The 17,288-nt window shown below is 34.9% G+C and overlaps 1 protein-coding gene and 1 pseudogene across 1 annotated transcript; one reads left to right on the top strand and one right to left on the bottom strand.

The window, feature by feature from the left end:
* Positions 1-180: 180 nt before the first annotated feature.
* On the bottom strand, positions 181-16,206 carry LOC148959625 (uncharacterized; annotated as a pseudogene).
* On the top strand, positions 7,879-8,747 carry LOC135689022 (uncharacterized). Its single transcript, XM_089110233.1, has 2 exons — positions 7,879-8,465; positions 8,609-8,747. Exons 1-2 carry the CDS (start codon positions 7,879-7,881, stop codon positions 8,676-8,678), a joined length of 657 nt encoding a protein of 218 aa, XP_088966359.1. The 3' UTR covers positions 8,679-8,747.
* Positions 16,207-17,288: the final 1,082 nt, after the last annotated feature.

Below are 17,288 nucleotides of genomic sequence, written 5' to 3'. Positions count from 1 at the left end.
AGTTTACATCGATTGAGGTCCACAGTTTTCGAAATCATGCTTTCACACATTATATTTATAGGCTTTGCCATTCCTTCCATGCGAGCATTAAACTCAGTAGCTCTGAATGTTGATGTCTGATGAATTGGTGATTTCAACTGATGATCTTTGAAGCGTTTTAAAGCTGTTCCCCATTGGATGAATGACAGTTTAAACGAAAATGTTAACTTGGATGCATTATGAGATGCCTCTCCACCAAATAGCACATAGTTGATACAGAGAGCACCATCAAGTACCTCTGAATAACATAACAAACGAAAGGTAGTTAGCAACTTGAACTGAAATCTTCATTCCAGAAGAATTCAGTGGGAAAGAATATGATGATGAAGGTGTCCATCTGCAGATAAGAAAATGATACTTCTGAGAGTCAGAAAAAGGCTAAGTGCTCTTATAGAAATTTCCAATATCACTTTCATTTGAAGAGTTTGATGTTGATGTCTGATTTGATGACATGTTGACGGAATGCCAACCAAATGAAGAATCCGGGGGAGCATTCCTGCTGGATTCCACTGTTACAGAGATAGTTCTTGATTCAGTTACTTTGAAAGGTGAAACTGATTCTGTAGCTGAAGACACCATTAGAGAGCTACTAGGCACAGATTTTGTTACAAAGTTCCTTTAGAACCTGGACTGTCTTCAAAAAAAAATTCTTGCCTTTTTCAATGAAAAGCTCTCCAAGATTAATTTCTGCTTTCTTTTACATGATACTGCATTGTTTCCTTAGAGCTCCTGTGGCACTGGTTTTGGAAGAAGAGATTGTTTTGCTGGGACAACTAGAAAACTTCTTAAAGTACCTTGGATATTTGAAACAGAAGGAACTTGAGCAGCAGAAGATTCAGTGTTGCAATCTTTTAGCAAATTTGAGATAATTTCCATCACAACATATTCTTAAAAAGAGCAGCAGGGAAACTTTTTGTACTTTCATAAAAAAGGAAGACAATTTTTTGCCAAAGAAGTCACCATGGAATTAATAAATTTAATTTTTGCTGACAACCACCATTAAAGAACAACGAATCGAAATAGAATAGAGATGGAAAAACCCAGAAATAGAATAGAGAGGCATGTGACAATTCATTGGTAAAGTATGACTAGTGTCTTATTCATGAATTTTGTGATAAGATGCAACTTGACATATTTTGTATTAGATGTAGAACATCACACTCAGATTTACTGTCAGTAAACTAGCCACTCCATTACTGTCTACAAGGCTAAGCTGCATAGACAATAAATGAATCAAAAATGATTTTGTGGATGGGTGGTGTTTTCTTAGCTTTTCATGCTAAATCATGACAAAGAAAATTATCAAGCTATTAGGGGGGTATTTGTTAATTCTTACAGTTGAGCCAGCCACTGCTAATCATATCTACATATTGTTTCAATTGCCTAATTCAGGTGGCATGATCCCACCAGGGTTCAGAGAATAAGGATATATCTATGGAGGTAAAGTAGTTAATCAGTTTACTTTTTAGCATACACCAAAATAAAGTTGTTTATGTTATTTAGTATTTATTCCAATACTGTTTATAAATAAAAAATCAAATAAAGCAATCATCTAGTCATACCAGTCATCTAAACAGCCAACAGTCCCATCGACAATAGATTTTAATTGGGAATTGGAGAAGATACAGACCTGTTAAGGGAATAAATAATGTTATAGGCTGTTTTAAAATTATTATACAAAATATTAAATGTTAAAGCACATTGTTTAAGCTAAGCAAGGAAAGAAAACAATTTTTTTATACTGAAGTTGTACTTGAGTACGATTAAAGAATCAAAGGTGACGTAAAATTTAAAACTAAACTTGTCATGTTTTCATTTTTTTCTCTTGCAATTGAATCAAATATTTTGATCTCTTCTCTCCCAAAATTAAAGCTATCTTTTTTCTTCTTCTCACACAGAGACCGACCACCTGATCTCAAAATTTAAACTCTTCTGGGACTGTTGTTTTGTTGTGATCTATCTCTGTCAATAGGTTTTCAAAATTGATTCTTTATTTCTTGATCGCAATTTATTTGCAATCGATCTCAGCATTGTGGTTTGAGTCCCATTATTACCTGTAATAAGCATTTTTTCACAGTAAATGATGTGATAACAGCTTGTTTCAACGGCTTCCTCTGCAATTTCCTAACATATTAAACAAGCAAACCCTTCAAAAACCTGTCTTGGTAGGTTTTCTTTTGCTTCTACAATCAATAAGTTACAACAGATTGAAGATAGAAGACAATTTTTTTTCTGGTTACATTATAATAAGGTTTAGAAAAAACAGTTTCCTAAAAGTTCCAGGTGTACTTTGTAGAATTTCTTCATTTGACTCTAAAAGGTTTTCATTAGAGATATCATAAGGATCTGATGCCATTTGCTTCTGGTAACCTATATTGTTACAACTAGAACAAGTGGCAGCATGATTGTACAAACAGAAAGGATAATATAGAAGCAAAGGCCTCTGAAATGACAATCTTGCGCAAATTGTGATAAAAGCATGAAAATCTGCACAACTACAAAGTTTGATATGCTGAATAAGATGGGGTTGGGACCCAGCCCCCAAATGCTATTTTTAGAATGCGTTATTGTTCCCAGACTCCTAAATGTATTATCTCTATAACTATGTTGAAAATGAAATCAGTGACATGAAAATTGGCATTGATACTAATCATAGCAAGTAAACGCGATATAGATTCACATCCGTTATCAAAATGCCCCCAAATACTATTTTTAGGCCATGTATACCTTTCAAGACCTCTAACACGCTTATCTCTACAACTTTGCTCAAAATGAAATCAATTAAAAGCAACTTGGTTTAGATATGATAACAATGCCAAACAGACTTTAATTCGCACCCATCATCGCAGTGGTCCTGAAATATCAAAACTGTTTTGTGTAATGTGCCAGCAATGTGCAAATTTAGGTAACGAAACATTGTATCAAGGGTCGTATTAACCACTGAGCAGACTAAGCATGTACTTAGAGTTAGCGTTAAAGCAAAGGGGGCATCAGATTGTTCAGAAATGGATGACAAGAAAAGAAAAAATATGTGAACGATGTAAAATTGGCAAAGCTGATGTAAATTGACCAAAATATTGATTTTTTGTCAGGTCATGTTCTTTAGTAAACATAAAAAACGACAAAACTATTACAGATTGATGTAGATTTTCTGCTTTTGATCAGTTGACCAAAATAAGGACATATTGTTCATGTGACCAAATGTGGCATCTGTTGGTCAATATTTAACAAAGTCACATTTTTCCTGTGAACTATTTGTCTAAGATGTAATGTGTACCGTATCCATGATCTTCTACTGCATTAGGAAGAATATACCAATCACCTTCTTTGATTCTTTCTCTAAATTCTTATAGATAAAGATAAGCACTTAGTATAAGTAGTTATCTCTGGCTTTTGATACATTTTTACTTTTTTATCTAGAGAAACTGCTTGTATTTACTCACTGACAAGTCTGGGGGGTGTTATAAGAGTTCCAGCACACCTTTTCTGAGCTTTAGTCTATTGTTGAGTAAACAATTAGTGAAGGGCTTTCCCAGCTAATGCTGTTCACGTTTGGTGTTCTGTTATTGACTCCTTTAATGTTTTTTATATTGTCTGGCAGAAAACTTTGTCATCCTAAAAACCATATGTTTGTTTGACAACGCACTTTTATTAGGTGGATTGGCAGCACTATCTCTGATAGGTCTAAAGCCATGATTTCTTGGTGTATTGCTCTCATATCTGGGTTGGTGCTTCTAAATCTTTTCTGTCTTCTCTGCAAAATCTTACAGTAAATGCTTAGAGTAAAATACTATTGATCTTATCAACAACTGCAACTTTACAAATCTCTGAAACTTCATTCTGCATGGCGTTGTATTGCTAGCCAATCCCTTTTTAATAGTTATTTCCATACACATTGCTACTAGCCTGTGTTTCAGACCCCTAACTTGAAAGTAGAGGGTCTGCGTAACCAAGAGCGATACCTCATACGAGCTTTTCCCAGGATCTCTGGGAAGAATAATTTATGCGTAAAATATGCAGCATACTGATATTTTCTCAAATGGTGTTTGTATGGAATGGAGATGTTTCTGACAATATTCACAGTGGCTGCAGCGACAGTTCACTTAAAAAAATTACCCACAAGAGATTATATTGTAACTTTCATTGGCTAGCTACGTGTGAGAAAGCTAATTTGACTCAGTTTTTGGTAGTAAAGGCCCTTCCGCTTTCCTGTGAAATTGCACATTTGGGTTTGGCCTAACTAATACCGTTCACTTGACCACGATATCAGTCAAGGACTGAATTTCGAATACTACTTCCCCACGCAAAGAGAAATCTAGGATTGGGATCTAGGCAATGGAAGGAGAGGGTCCTGTTTTGAGAACTGTTAGAGACACACAAACAAGCGTGTTTCAGATAAAACATTTCTTTGAAGATGAAGTTTGGTGAAAGCTTGCAAGAAGAGAGAGATAGAGGCATGCATCCCACAAAGATTATTGCCGCTGAATCTGAAACAAGGGACATAAGCTCTCAAGCTGATAAAATAATTAATTCGTCAGGAAGCAATGCTGCCAATTATCATGATGCTGGAGATTTCACAACTGAAGGTTATATTATTTCCGTGTAAATTGGAATAGCCAATCAGAGAAAGGAAACTCCCACTCTCTCTGCAAATGCTTTGTTGGGAAAATGCTTTTAAGGGGAACCTTCCAGCAGATTGCTGCTGTCGTCTGGAGGTATGGAGGAGGTATGCCCTCAGACCATACATTGTTGGAAGAGCTGCTTAAAGCTGTACATGTTGAATCGGCGCAATTATGTTCAAGGAAGGTCCCAAGCATGCTTTGAAGGTCAAAGAAGGACAACCTTCTTCAGTTTGATTTTGAGATGTTGAACAGAGAACTGAGAAAAGAACCCCTTTCTGCATGGGGTGCTCAAATCTGCCTGTCTGAAAACTTCAATAGCAGACTTCCCATTAATAAATAAAAAGCGAACTTCCCATTAAACCCGAGGAAGAGACTGGAAATGTTACCTGGATACCAGCATTATGTATGGCAGCTGCAATTTGTGCAAAAAATCGTTTGTCTCACGTGTCAGCACGTCAGTTGATCATTTCAATATTATTGCAGCATAACTCTTTTGACTGTAAGTCTTTTAGATTATCTTTATTTTGAAGACATACTATATTCACTTGAACATAACATGAAATTTCAGGCATGTGTGAAAATGGAAGTTGATTTGTTTCCTTTTTAAAACAACAGCATGAAAGATAGAAACTCATTTTAAGGTAATGTAGCCCAAATTTTTGGGTATAAAATTATAGTAAGTTTCATGTGGTAATTTTTTCAAGGTAAATCACAGGTAATTTTTTGTGGTGCAAGTTGTAGTTTTTTTATTTTTCCGACATTTCCAACACAATTCCCTAATATAAAGAGCAAAATGGTTCAGGCAGAAAGGGTGCCCATATAAGATTGCATTTCTGATCTCATCAAAATAAAGGTTGACCAATCCAAGAAAATTTGGCAACTGAGGACAAGGTTGTTTTACTGGAAAAGCATGTTGCTTTTTTGCAAAATAAAATGATGATGGTGAACAATATCAACATAGACTTAGACTGTCTAAGTATTAGCGGTATTGATCTGCAAACATCAGGGAAAAGCGAATCAAGTGAAGAATATCTTCAAAAGATAGGGGAGGTTTTCGATGAAATTGGTGTGGACGTACCAGACCTGTGCTTGATCGTGCTCATAGTATTGGGAAATTGGTCACAAATGAAGGTAAGCGCACAAAGCAGATGATTGTGTGACTAACCATATGGCAGCATAGAACTGCAATTTATAAAGCACGTAAGAAGACCACGAGGTATAGGGTCATGTTAGACCTAACAAGGAGAAGAAGAGAGATCATTAAAAGGACAAATGAAATTCTAAAAGACGAAAATGAATCGTTTGCATTTGCAGACATTTATTGCAATTTGTGCTGTTTTAGGAGGGGAGAATTCGTTTATTTTAATGATGTGGAAGATCTTTAGAGGCTGAGAAACAATGATCTTAGATAGGTTAACTCGTTTCTTTAGACGTGCCTGTCTTTTCTTATTGTTTTTTTAATTGTTGTTCGATACCGTATAAATCACCCAACAAAAATTTCCTATAACTCGTCAATAATAATTGATAACATTTTCACAAACTTAACGAATTTGGAAATTACATGTGGAAATATTCTGACCCAGATTTCCGACCATTCCCGCAATTACTAATTTTTATAAACGCTAATATGAAATACAATAGGTCAGTTACCTATAAACATGACTACTCATCTTTTGAGAAGAGGTCTTTTATTTCTGGCTTTAATAAATTAGAATTGAGCTATATCGATAATGATACCGATATTAATGGAAACGATAATAAATTCTCTCAAGACATTAATATGCTTGTTGAAAAACATGTACCAGTTATAAAGTGCACAAAAAAGAATAAAAAATGAATATGAATAAAAAACCTTGGGGTTCTTTCCTTCAGTTCTCCAATCAACATCTCAAAATCAACAGCAGAATATAAAAAATGATGCGAATTCGTGATCACATGTTTAGAAAAATGAAAAGAAATAGATCGGATAGCAATCTTCAACTCTACAGAAAATTTAGAAATCTGATGACAAATGAGATAAAGAAAAGCAAGCTAATCTATTTCCATGACTATTTCTCTACAAATTGCCAAAATCTGAAAAAACTGTGGGTAGGCATTAAATCAATTATTTCTAATAAGGGCTCTGTCCTTGCAAGTATTGGCAAAAGCAAGGATAAACAAGAAATAACTTCAGATACAACTAAAATTTTTAATATCTTAAACAAGTACTTTGTCAATGTTGCTGAGAATATTACCAAAACTTTGCCAAAAGATCAGAGTCACCTTTTGGTTTTCTTGATAATAAAAACTTAATCTTACTCTCTCCAGTCGATCATATAGAAGTTGAGAATGAAATTTCTAAATTGGACTCATCAAAGTCTTCTGGGCCACACAGTATTCAAATAAATTTATTGAAAATTCTAGGATCCTATATATCGAATTCCTTAGCTACACTCATTCGAGCTCACCGTGCAGTCTTATGTCAGTGCCCCTATGATGTCAGGTGAATTAAATGCTGTCCAAAAGCAGGTTCAAGAAGGTTTCCTGTTGCATATGACAACCACTGTCTTGCTCACAGGATATCACTTTGTGCCTCATAATCAGCAAAAAAAAATTCCAAAAGTTGCTAAACTTTTTGACACTGTTGACAAACTTGTACGTTTATTTAGAAACAGTCTAAAGCGTACGTCTCAACTTGGCCATAGTCTACTGAAACCTGGTGAATACGTTGGTTATCACGTGATGCAGCAATTGGGGTCATTGATTCATTGTATGAAACAATCAGAGCATGATTGTATGAAATGGCCAATGATAAAGATGACAAAACGGAGACACAAGTCACTGCTTGAGGGATCTGTTTGCAAATTCAGCACATCAAATTCGTATTTCTTTTGTAAATATAAAGAAAAATTTTTGCCCACTGTGACCCAATAATAACAGTCATGCAAAATCCGATCATTGACGCAGTGCAATTGTCATCAATGCTGGAAGATTTTCAGGGATTTTTGCACAATTTGGATTGCAACCAGATTTGGGAGGATGCAATGCACCTGGATCCTAAGATGCCTGCAGTTCGCCAACGAAATGTATGGAGGGGAGTCGAGGAAGCAGCAGATTCAACAGGTAGTTGGAAATTTACTGGCAATTTTGCAACAACTGCTTTGTGGGTTTGAAAATCTCACAAAATTCAAATTGATGTGATTTAATCCAGCCTTCGAAATTTGACAAGAGGAGAAAGATGCCACGAGCTAAGCAAAAAGAACTTATATGTAAAGTCAAAGAACTTTATCCATTAGCAGTACCTGTTGCTTTAGCACTTGAACATAACCTAAGGGTGCTTTATGATAACAATAAAATAAAAAATCTTTTAGATAAAATGGTAAGAGAACGAGATGAACTGGCAGCTAAGAAAAGAGAGAGGCGGCATAAAATGAAGCAAGCAAATGAGGAGCAAAACGAAAACAAAGAGACGGATGGAAGCACAGTAGAAGTTGAGGATTCTTTTGAAAAGGGTACCAGGAGGAGCAGTCAAGAAGGAAAATATAAAGAGGGGAAGCCAAATGTTCAAGACTTGCTAAAAGTGATTAAAACAGCTAGTCTTGAAGAAGCATTACCTCAGGCTTTGATTTCGCTAGAACTGGCTGCCACAACACCACTTACCAGTGTTCACTGCAAAAGAGTGTTCAGCAGAATGAAGAAAGTTGTGTCACCAAGCAAATCAACGATGTTACAAGCAAGAAAAGAGAATCTTTCTCCAAGTGGAACATTCAATTGTTCCATCAGTTTCAGAGCAACCAACTTGAAATATGTTGTAAATAGGTTCAAGTCTTTTAATCAGCGTCATTAGAAAGATTTTTAAATAAATGAGTTTTTAGTTTAACCTGGCATCATTTGCAAACAAAGTTGTCCATTATGTTTAAAAAAAGAGTGCTTGCAGTTTCCTCATGCTCTATGTGTCTTGCCTACAGATCTCTACACACAAATGCTTCAAAAATTTATTTGGAAACACATTTAACTTGTCTTTTAGATACGAATTAGAACCATATTCGTTTGAAAGCAAAAAGCTTTCCGAGGGGGTACATAACAGTATTTTCTTTTCTTTTGCAAAATATCTATATAAAAGAGAGGTTTGTAATTGTAGTGTAATTGAAATTAAACCAGTGTCTCATTTTTTTTCTTATCATGATAATTATTATTATTATTTTTATTATCATGATCTTTAGTGGTATCTTTGTTGCATCTCAAAAACGCCTTTGGCGAAGTTCACTACAAGCTGGTACCAGTTATTTTTGCTGATCATTATATACTTTCTGAAATTCAGTCATTGATCTCAAGCTTATATCTACACTTAAGACCTGTATCATAACCGATGAATTCCAAAGCCCTGCAATTCTTGTTGGCTGCATTGTATTGCAAGGTGACTGCCTCAGCCCCCTTCTTTACAACCTGTGCTTCAACACTTTCATACAATACGTTAAAACAGTATTTAAGTTTAAACACCTTTTTTTACTAGGCACAGGGCTATCCAGACCATGTTGCCATGGGAAAGATTTTCTTCTGGAGCTTAACTTGCAAAGCTGCTGAAAGCACAAGCGTTAGCAAAAAGCTTTTAAAGGTTCTGTAAACAGGCAAAAAGTTTAGAAAATTAAAGAAAAAATGCAAAGTCGTCATAGAAAAAAAAATTTCTAAGCAAGTCTTTTAATTTAACATTTCCTTTTATTATACAATTAAGAAATCAGGAAAACAAAGTGCAAAATGAGTATTTGTGAGGGGAAAATTGACAGGGAAGAGCTGGAAATGCGATCGAGAGAACAAGATATTCAAGCATGTGGTTGCGAGAGAAAAAATGAGAGGGAGGTGGAAAAATTGGAGAAGCAACTTGGGAAGGTATAACAGGATAAAGCAATTATGGAAGAAGAGCTTAGTATAAACAGAGAAGAACTCGATTCATACAAAAACAAGATAGGAGAACACAGAAGAAAATTATCTTAAATTATTGTTGTTCATCATCCTGTTGATAAAGACGATAATCAAGAAGTGTTTGAACATGTGAAGATTTTTGGAAATTGTGATAAGAAAAAATAAGTAGTGGCCTGGTTGAGGCATATGTAAAAATTTCTTCTAATCTACCATTGAAGGCATTTACTTGTAGTTGAGCTGATGAAAAAAATCCTGAATTATTCCAGCAGGCAGCAGCTACAGCAGGTATTTCCCAGGCACCAAAAGTATCAGTTATTGATGCTATTGGTCTTGAAGCAAAAGTATCAATATTAAAGACCTAAGACAAGTTGCTTAGATAAGTTGGGTTGCAACTTTTGATCGTCTGAGAGTAGAAGGAGAGCAGCTTAGAGTTTAGAAAGTAAATATGTCACTGATAGCTCTAAGGTAGAATCTTGCTAAATTCATTTGAAAAGGACAGCTTAGTCTGAGGAAACTAAGTTCCTTCCCTATAAATGAGCATAAGAGTAACTGAGTTCAAAGTTTTTGCAGGAAATAGTGAATAACTTGCTAGGAGGGTATGACCCTTATCTGGAGAGGGCAATAACTAGCCTTGTTTTTAGATAATAAAGGTGTTGGTAATATCAAATTTAATGTCGGAATTATAAATAGTATAACATCAGGCTCTGTAGACAATGTTAATCTTTTTTGCATGTTTGAGAAAGCAGATAATCTAGAAAATCTGTGAAAAGTTTTAGGTGTTTTTCGTAAAGAGGTAATAAAAATTCGAAAGGAAGATTTTCGAATTAATGGTAAAAAGGTGAAGGTTTTTGAGGAGGTGATTTTCATTTCGGCCAACAGGGTTCAGCATCAACATTTTGAAGTTGATTAGATTAAGTAACACTAGTGCAATAAAGAATAATGGTAGAGAGCTTCACACTCTACTAAACTGTAAAGATATTGGTTTAAGACCTATTAATGATTATGTCTTTAATTACAAGGAGAATCTTTCAGATAGTCTGTCCAATGGTTGCCTTCATGATAAATGTAAGTTTAACAATAGTGTAATAGATCAAATGCTTTTTCCCATGAAACACTTGGATTTTGTTGTTCCTCCTATATTGCATATTTTGCTTGGAGTAACGTTATTTACTGTGTTATTACGTTTCTGGACAATGAATAAGTAAGTTTTGTGGATTTGGACGAGTTCTAACTAGAATTTCATTATTCTGTTAACCTCCAGTTTACTTCTGTGTTCCAAGACTGATAGTAGCTAGACTCTAGCAGTGTTAATCATGATAAAAGGGGGAGGGGTTGGAAGTGAAAACCTTTCTTTGTTTAAATTTTTTCATTGAAAACTATTCTTAAATTCATTTTAGGAAACCAACTGAGTTCTGAGCATCTAAAAATCTCAGTTCATTCCCTCTGTAGATCTGTCCACGTTTGATTTTCATTCTCACTTTCAACTTTCACATATTATTTTTATGCTATTTGAAACTTTCGCCTATACTTACTGCCTTTTTTCTGAAGTCGTAGGTATAAAGTCTAAGAAAACTCCTTGATTTATTCTATAGTATTGTTTTTTTTAACATTGAAAGGGACAGGCACAATGCAGAGGGATCATGGGGAGTCATTGCTCGCCCAACTAGAATTTTGTCCCGTGTGCCTGTCTAGAAATTTTAGGATGAAAAATTTTGTTTTTATCTATATACTTAATAAACAGCATTTTTATATTTCAATGACTATAAATTAAAAGAGTATCTTTATATAAGAGTAATCAATTTATACGATTGATATCAATTGACAAGACGAATCAAGGAGACTATCTTTTAACAGATCTTTGTATCTTTGCAATCAATTAGATTTCAAAGGATGCGTCTAGTGCAAAAGACTCATTGGTGTAGAAAATTTAAAACAAATAAGAAGCGGTCACTGCTATAGATTCTACATATTTTGGATTGGCCTATTACAAAATTGTTTGGACATTGTCCAACACATAGCCCAGAGGAGTCACTCAAACTTTTTATGTATGGATATCTTCAGTCACAATTATCAAAATTCACCTCAAAATATCCAAACAAAATTTGACAGACCCAAAATTATCAGCTCAAAAGTGTCCATAAAACCCAAAAATATCAAAATACAGCATCTTGTTGTTGAACATATAATCTTATAAGAGACCATAAGTCATAGTAATTTAGACTTTTTCTTATACTTATAACTTTAAATGTATATTTTTCTTTATTCCTGCTTTTGATCTGCTATTTTGACCCATAGGTATCAAAAGGGTTTGGGTTATTTCATGTTAACAAAGTCAGGCCGAATGTTACATACATATAGTCTTAGAATTTCCTAATTTTTTGCAACAAAGAGCCACTTTGGTGAAAACACCACATACAAAATTTCAGCCTTATATCCTTTAAGGTTTCAGTTTTGTAGCTGTTTCAAAAGTGACCTACTTTAGCCAAATATGCCACACCCAGTTCACCAAGTGATCGGTGGGTTTTCTATCAATAGATGTAACTTTTCTACGATTGTCCATATTTGCTTGAAAATAATGGCAATTTTACATTTGATACCGTAGACTTCAAATATTGCACCAGAATTTGTCAGTTCTCCAAGAAAGCAGATAATCATGTGTTAGTGTACCAACCAATTGAAAAAAAGTCCTGTAGCTGGAATCAAATCATTAAAAGCTTTCTATATTCTGAAAGTTTATTCTCCGCGCTATCAGAAAATGTTGAAGATTACAGTTGCAAATGAAGTACTTTGTTTTTTTTGCCACTTGCAAAATGGGTAATACTTTGCAAGAATTGAAGCAAAAATAATTTTTTATTTAGGTAATATCTCATGAAATAGAAAGAGCAGCTAAAAACATTGAATCATTCGTTATTAAACTTTCAAAGACAACAAATAATAGATAAAAATGATCCCTAGCCATGGAAAAGTTGAGATACTGCTTTATAGTCACTGTAGCTGATGCTCTAAGTTTGACCTGTGATTGTTTTGGATGAATCAGTTTTGCAAAGCATGTAAATGTGATACCTTGCATATAGACAATTTGACGTTCCTCATGAATTCACTGGATCATTGATTTTTAGGAAAAATTCAAAATGGGAGGAGCCATGTAAAAACATCAGTGACATGCATTGGGGAAAGAAAGAGTCAGCTTTGTTTCAGAGTGCATATCAACGTGAATGACAGGAAGCTGTTGCATTGATTGAAAGTATTTTACTTCCTGAAAAGGAACATGCATCTTCTTTGTATCAAGAATTTTCAGTAGGCCATGTTTACACAATCAAAATGTAGACATTGCAATATTCCAGAGAGTTATGTACTGAAGTGATGAAATAATAGACCAAATAGATGCAAGCAGTATGTAAACAGTTTGTTACCTTTCTATTTTAAACTCTGTTTCAAAAATAATTAATATTTAGAATAATTTTTTAAACACATGCTCTAATGTTAAGACATTACAAAACTAAAAATCTATGGGCAAAACATTTCAACTAACTGCAGGGGTGTAGCCCTAAAAGTTGGTTGACGGATAGCTAAAACCATTGTAGTATCTTGTAATCTTAACTTGCTAAAAAGATCTCTTAACAGAGCTTTTAATTCTTTGACCTGCCACATATAACTATTTCTCAGAGTAACTAAGAGCAAATATTTTATTTGTGCTCTGCAAAAAGATTGAAACTTGTTGTTTTTCCAGGTTGATGCTAGAAAGTGAAGGCAGTCAGTCAGGTGCACCCATTCAGTTGGAAGCTTGAAAGACAAAGGCAAAAGAAAAAGAAACCAGGTGGAAATGGAAAGATGAGATGACCAAGTCTTTCAGGACTTTGCTTACTTTATTTTCAGGCTATGTTTTTTTGGTAATAATTGACGAGTTGTTTGATGATTGCAGTTTGATGACTTTTAAATATTCGCTTTCTAAAGAGTTCTTGGGACGAATAGTCGAATTGTTTAATGTCATATTCTTTGTCAGTGTTAGTGAGGTTAAAAGAAGTAGTACTGTCTGTGATGTATTGGCATGTTATGCAGTTACGTCGTGAGTGGCATTTGCAAGTGCCTCTGGGATAACTGGGTGTGTCACTTTTTGTTTTTGCACGAACCAATATATCCCAGAGGTTTTTAGGTCTACAGTAGCTGAGTATAGGTACGTCAGTGGAGACATGCATGTTAAAAGTTTAAAGCTCTGTTGCACCTATCATTATGGCGTTGTTCCCTTTTATAGTTGGTTTTTGGAAACATATATAATGGATATATAATGGATATATAATGGAAATATTCTGTAAAAAGTAAAACAAAACAGGACTTATCTTCAGATATTTGCGTTTCTAATCGCCAGTGAACTAGGGTTACAAAGAGTACCAAATAACTCATTTTGTATTAAATGCAAGATATTGAATTTTTCAAAGTCCTACAAGGCCCTCACTAAGTTTTTTGAAGTATCATCACCAGCAGGGGTTTTGTTCATTTTCAAAGTCATCTCCAACAAGCAGACTCATTGGATCTTCTGCACCAATCCTAGCACTTTTTCTCTTGGATATTGTAAATGCTTCATCTGAAGCTGGTTCATTTGCTTCCTCTGAAGCTGACGTGCATGTTTCCTCTAAAGCTGGTGTGTTTGTTCCTTCGGAAGCCTCGTGGGCAAATGGGTCATAGAAGACGGGTCAAAACATGTTTGAATTGTCAGTTTATGTAAAATTCTGTTATTATCAATCATGCTTTGTCGCATAGTCAGCAAAAGATAAACTAAACCAACATTCTGGTCCAAAGTAGAACCATCATGCTGATTGGAGTCAGAGAAGGGCGGTTCCTCCATCGTGATAGAGGTTTTTTCTTATCATTCATGATAGCGTGTATTGCACAAAATAAACTCAAAGATAAGAAAAAACAATGCTACTTATCTTTTCAGACGAGAAAACCAGGAAAATTTCAAGATTCTTCCCTGATTCAAGACAATGATTCTGATGCTTAAAAGACACCCGAGTCAAGGCTTGCCGACATGACAGTGCAACGGGCTTATGCGGGTGCTGTGCTCTCTCTTGTACTACTCTGTAATACGTAGGCTGTAACAAAATAGAATTGCCCCTAACTAACTTCAAAGGGAGGAGCATGCTTAAGACATACCAACAAAACAAAACATCAACATATAAGTAAATTTCCCACACACTATCACACGGAGTGTCCAGCCTCAGTTCCTTGCGTTTGTCTTCAACACTGCCTTTTTTTGTTCCAATCAGTTCACAAGCTGATCTTAGCTCGGCATTGCTCACCAAGGGCATCCCTGAAGGAGGGCACTTTTTCCTTCAGAATGTAATTTTCCTCACTCTTTACTATAATTATAATCTTTTCAAAAAGTTGTGAGGTGCTAAAATGTTTGTAACAGCATAACTTTCCGAGTATGCACTAAAATACTTCAAATTGAAAATTTAGAATTCTGAATAATAAAAAATAGAAACACACAGAAACATATAAAAATATTATGGCCACTCCAAAAGGCTGAGACACACCCTGTTTGTCGGTAATAAGCAATGAAGTCATGGATACAACTCCTCCAAAATTGAAAATAAAAATTCTGTATATGCAGTTACAGTATATTAGTTACAAATTACAAGCTACAAGTTACAGTATAATAAAAATTAGTTACAGTATATGCATGCTTGATAAATCTTTTGTGAAGCATTGTATATAAGGAAGGCAATGAAGAAGAAAAAGATTGACACATGAAAACATGAAAACAGATTATTGTGGCTTATACATCCATGAAACAGTTTAAAAATAGAAAGAAAAGTTGGTTGAAAATTGTCTCTTATATCTATATAATGTTTTTATCCGTTTGGGGGCTTTATTTAGCTTTATATAGGTAAAGTGGACTTATATTTAGATGATAGATTGTCGCATCCTACTATTTCATCACCCTAGCATTCTGGCTGCTGACAGATGCAAAATACTCAGCATTGCTATCCAATGCAATCAATTTCTTTTGAGCAGTCTCCAGCTTGAGTTTTCTTGAAAGCAACTCTGGTGCAGTGTGGGAATTAATGGAATTTGACCAATGTTTGCAAACATTTATCAAAGGCTCAATTATACCGAATCGCTGTAAAAAACAAAACTGTGCATTCCAGACTGCAAAGTAACATTTCCAGATTTTCTGGACATTCATTTGCAGCTGAACTTGTGTCATATAGGGATAGTCCATTTCAAGATGCAAGTCATCGCCAATACAAAATGTATGATCCTCTAAACATTATCAATTGGTAGTTTTTCTTTGTGCTTGAAGGGGGGGGGGGGCACTTTATTTCTATCAAAGAACCTTTATAACAATTGCATCTTCCAATTCCATCTGATGATGCCCTAATGAAATTATTCTTCTATGAAGCCTAAGCCCAAATTTTCTAATTTGAATGTTTTTATCAACACCTTGGTTAGGGCTTTGATTGCCTTTTCTTCATTCTCTTCTCCTCCAAAGAATGGCTGGAGTATTCACCTGTTTGCCTTATGTGCATATTCTCAAAATCAAGGATCTTGATGACATTTGCAATGGAAACTTTGCTCTCCGTGTCTCCTGATAACATGAAGTGGTTGATTTCACATTGTTCAGCATGGCTTGCTTGCCATTCATTTTAACCCAAAGAGGCCTTATTCATGTTCCTGCAAGAGAGCACCTAATAAACAAAACAACCACAAAATTATAGGTACACGTTTTTTTATAAGAAACGTACTAAAAGTTTCTTAATTTTTCACCAGTCTCTAGTACTAAAAAAATTCATATATGGTGATCCTGCATGTATGGTGATCCTGCTCATCCAAACAGGGTTCACCTGCAAAGTCCTATCCTAAGAGAGAGACCTTTAACAGAAGATCAGAAGATGAACAAGCCTTGAATAACTCAATAAGTAGGGTTCGTGTAGCTGTTGAATGGGTTTTGGGGACATTGCAAACTATTTTGAATTTATAGATTTTAAGAAAGACCTTAAAATTAGAATGAATGCTGTTAGGAAAATCTATGTAGTTTGTGCCCTCTTAAGAAATGCCCTGACATGTTTATATCGCTCCACAACATCAGCCTTCTTCAATGTGAAACCTCCAGACATTTATGAATATTTTAGGTAAGGTTGATTTTCGAGATATCATCAAAGATTCTGGCAAAAGAGACAAATTCATGTAACACATCTTTGCAAGACAACAGAAACCGTTTTTGTAAAAGCCACCAATAGTACCAAGACCTGTACACACGACAAGTCATGGCATTGTTTTAGGCAACTTCTCAAATCATGAAAACAGAAAAACACTGTAAAAATTTTACACAGAGGCCTATATCCCTATTATATATCTCCATCTGTACCTATAACAAATTAAAAGAAGTGATAATTCAATGGTCATAGAATGTAGAAGAGAAAATTAAGCACATTTCACAGCAGATATGTCAATTGTAAGTACCCAAGGCCAAACTGTGATATTTTAGAAATTTACAAATCAATAACCACAACAAGGTATCACCATAGTCATTGATGTTGCCTGTTTAACCCCGCTTTCAAATATGAGTAATCAGACTAACCTTAAGAGTGTTTTTGCACAATGATTTAAGTTGCAATTTGATCATAATTGATAGAAAAGAGCTTAAAGGTCCACCAACTCAAGCTAAGCCTAAATGTTCAGTGATTTGTATTGATACTGGATTCTTGAGTCAAAAAACTGTGTTCT

The sequence above is a fragment of the Rhopilema esculentum genome, chromosome 9 (genome assembly GCF_057945365.1).
Source record: "Rhopilema esculentum isolate cy_ngs chromosome 9, ASM5794536v1, whole genome shotgun sequence".
NCBI classification, from domain to species: domain Eukaryota; kingdom Metazoa; phylum Cnidaria; class Scyphozoa; order Rhizostomeae; family Rhizostomatidae; genus Rhopilema; species Rhopilema esculentum.
The sequence above is the reverse complement of the archived record's forward strand: the minus strand, read 5'-3'. Positions and strand labels throughout refer to the sequence as shown.

What these genes read in the sequence shown, in the direction of transcription:
- LOC135689022 (XM_089110233.1), top strand. Translation starts at nt 7,879, where the DNA reads ATGCCACGAGCTAAGCAAAAAGAACTTATATGTAAAGTCAAAGAACTT. An exon ending in TATGTTGTAAATAGGTTCAA is followed by an intron (nt 8,466 to 8,608) that starts GTCTTTTAATCA and finishes TCTTGCCTACAG; the next exon opens with ATCTCTACACACAAATGCTT.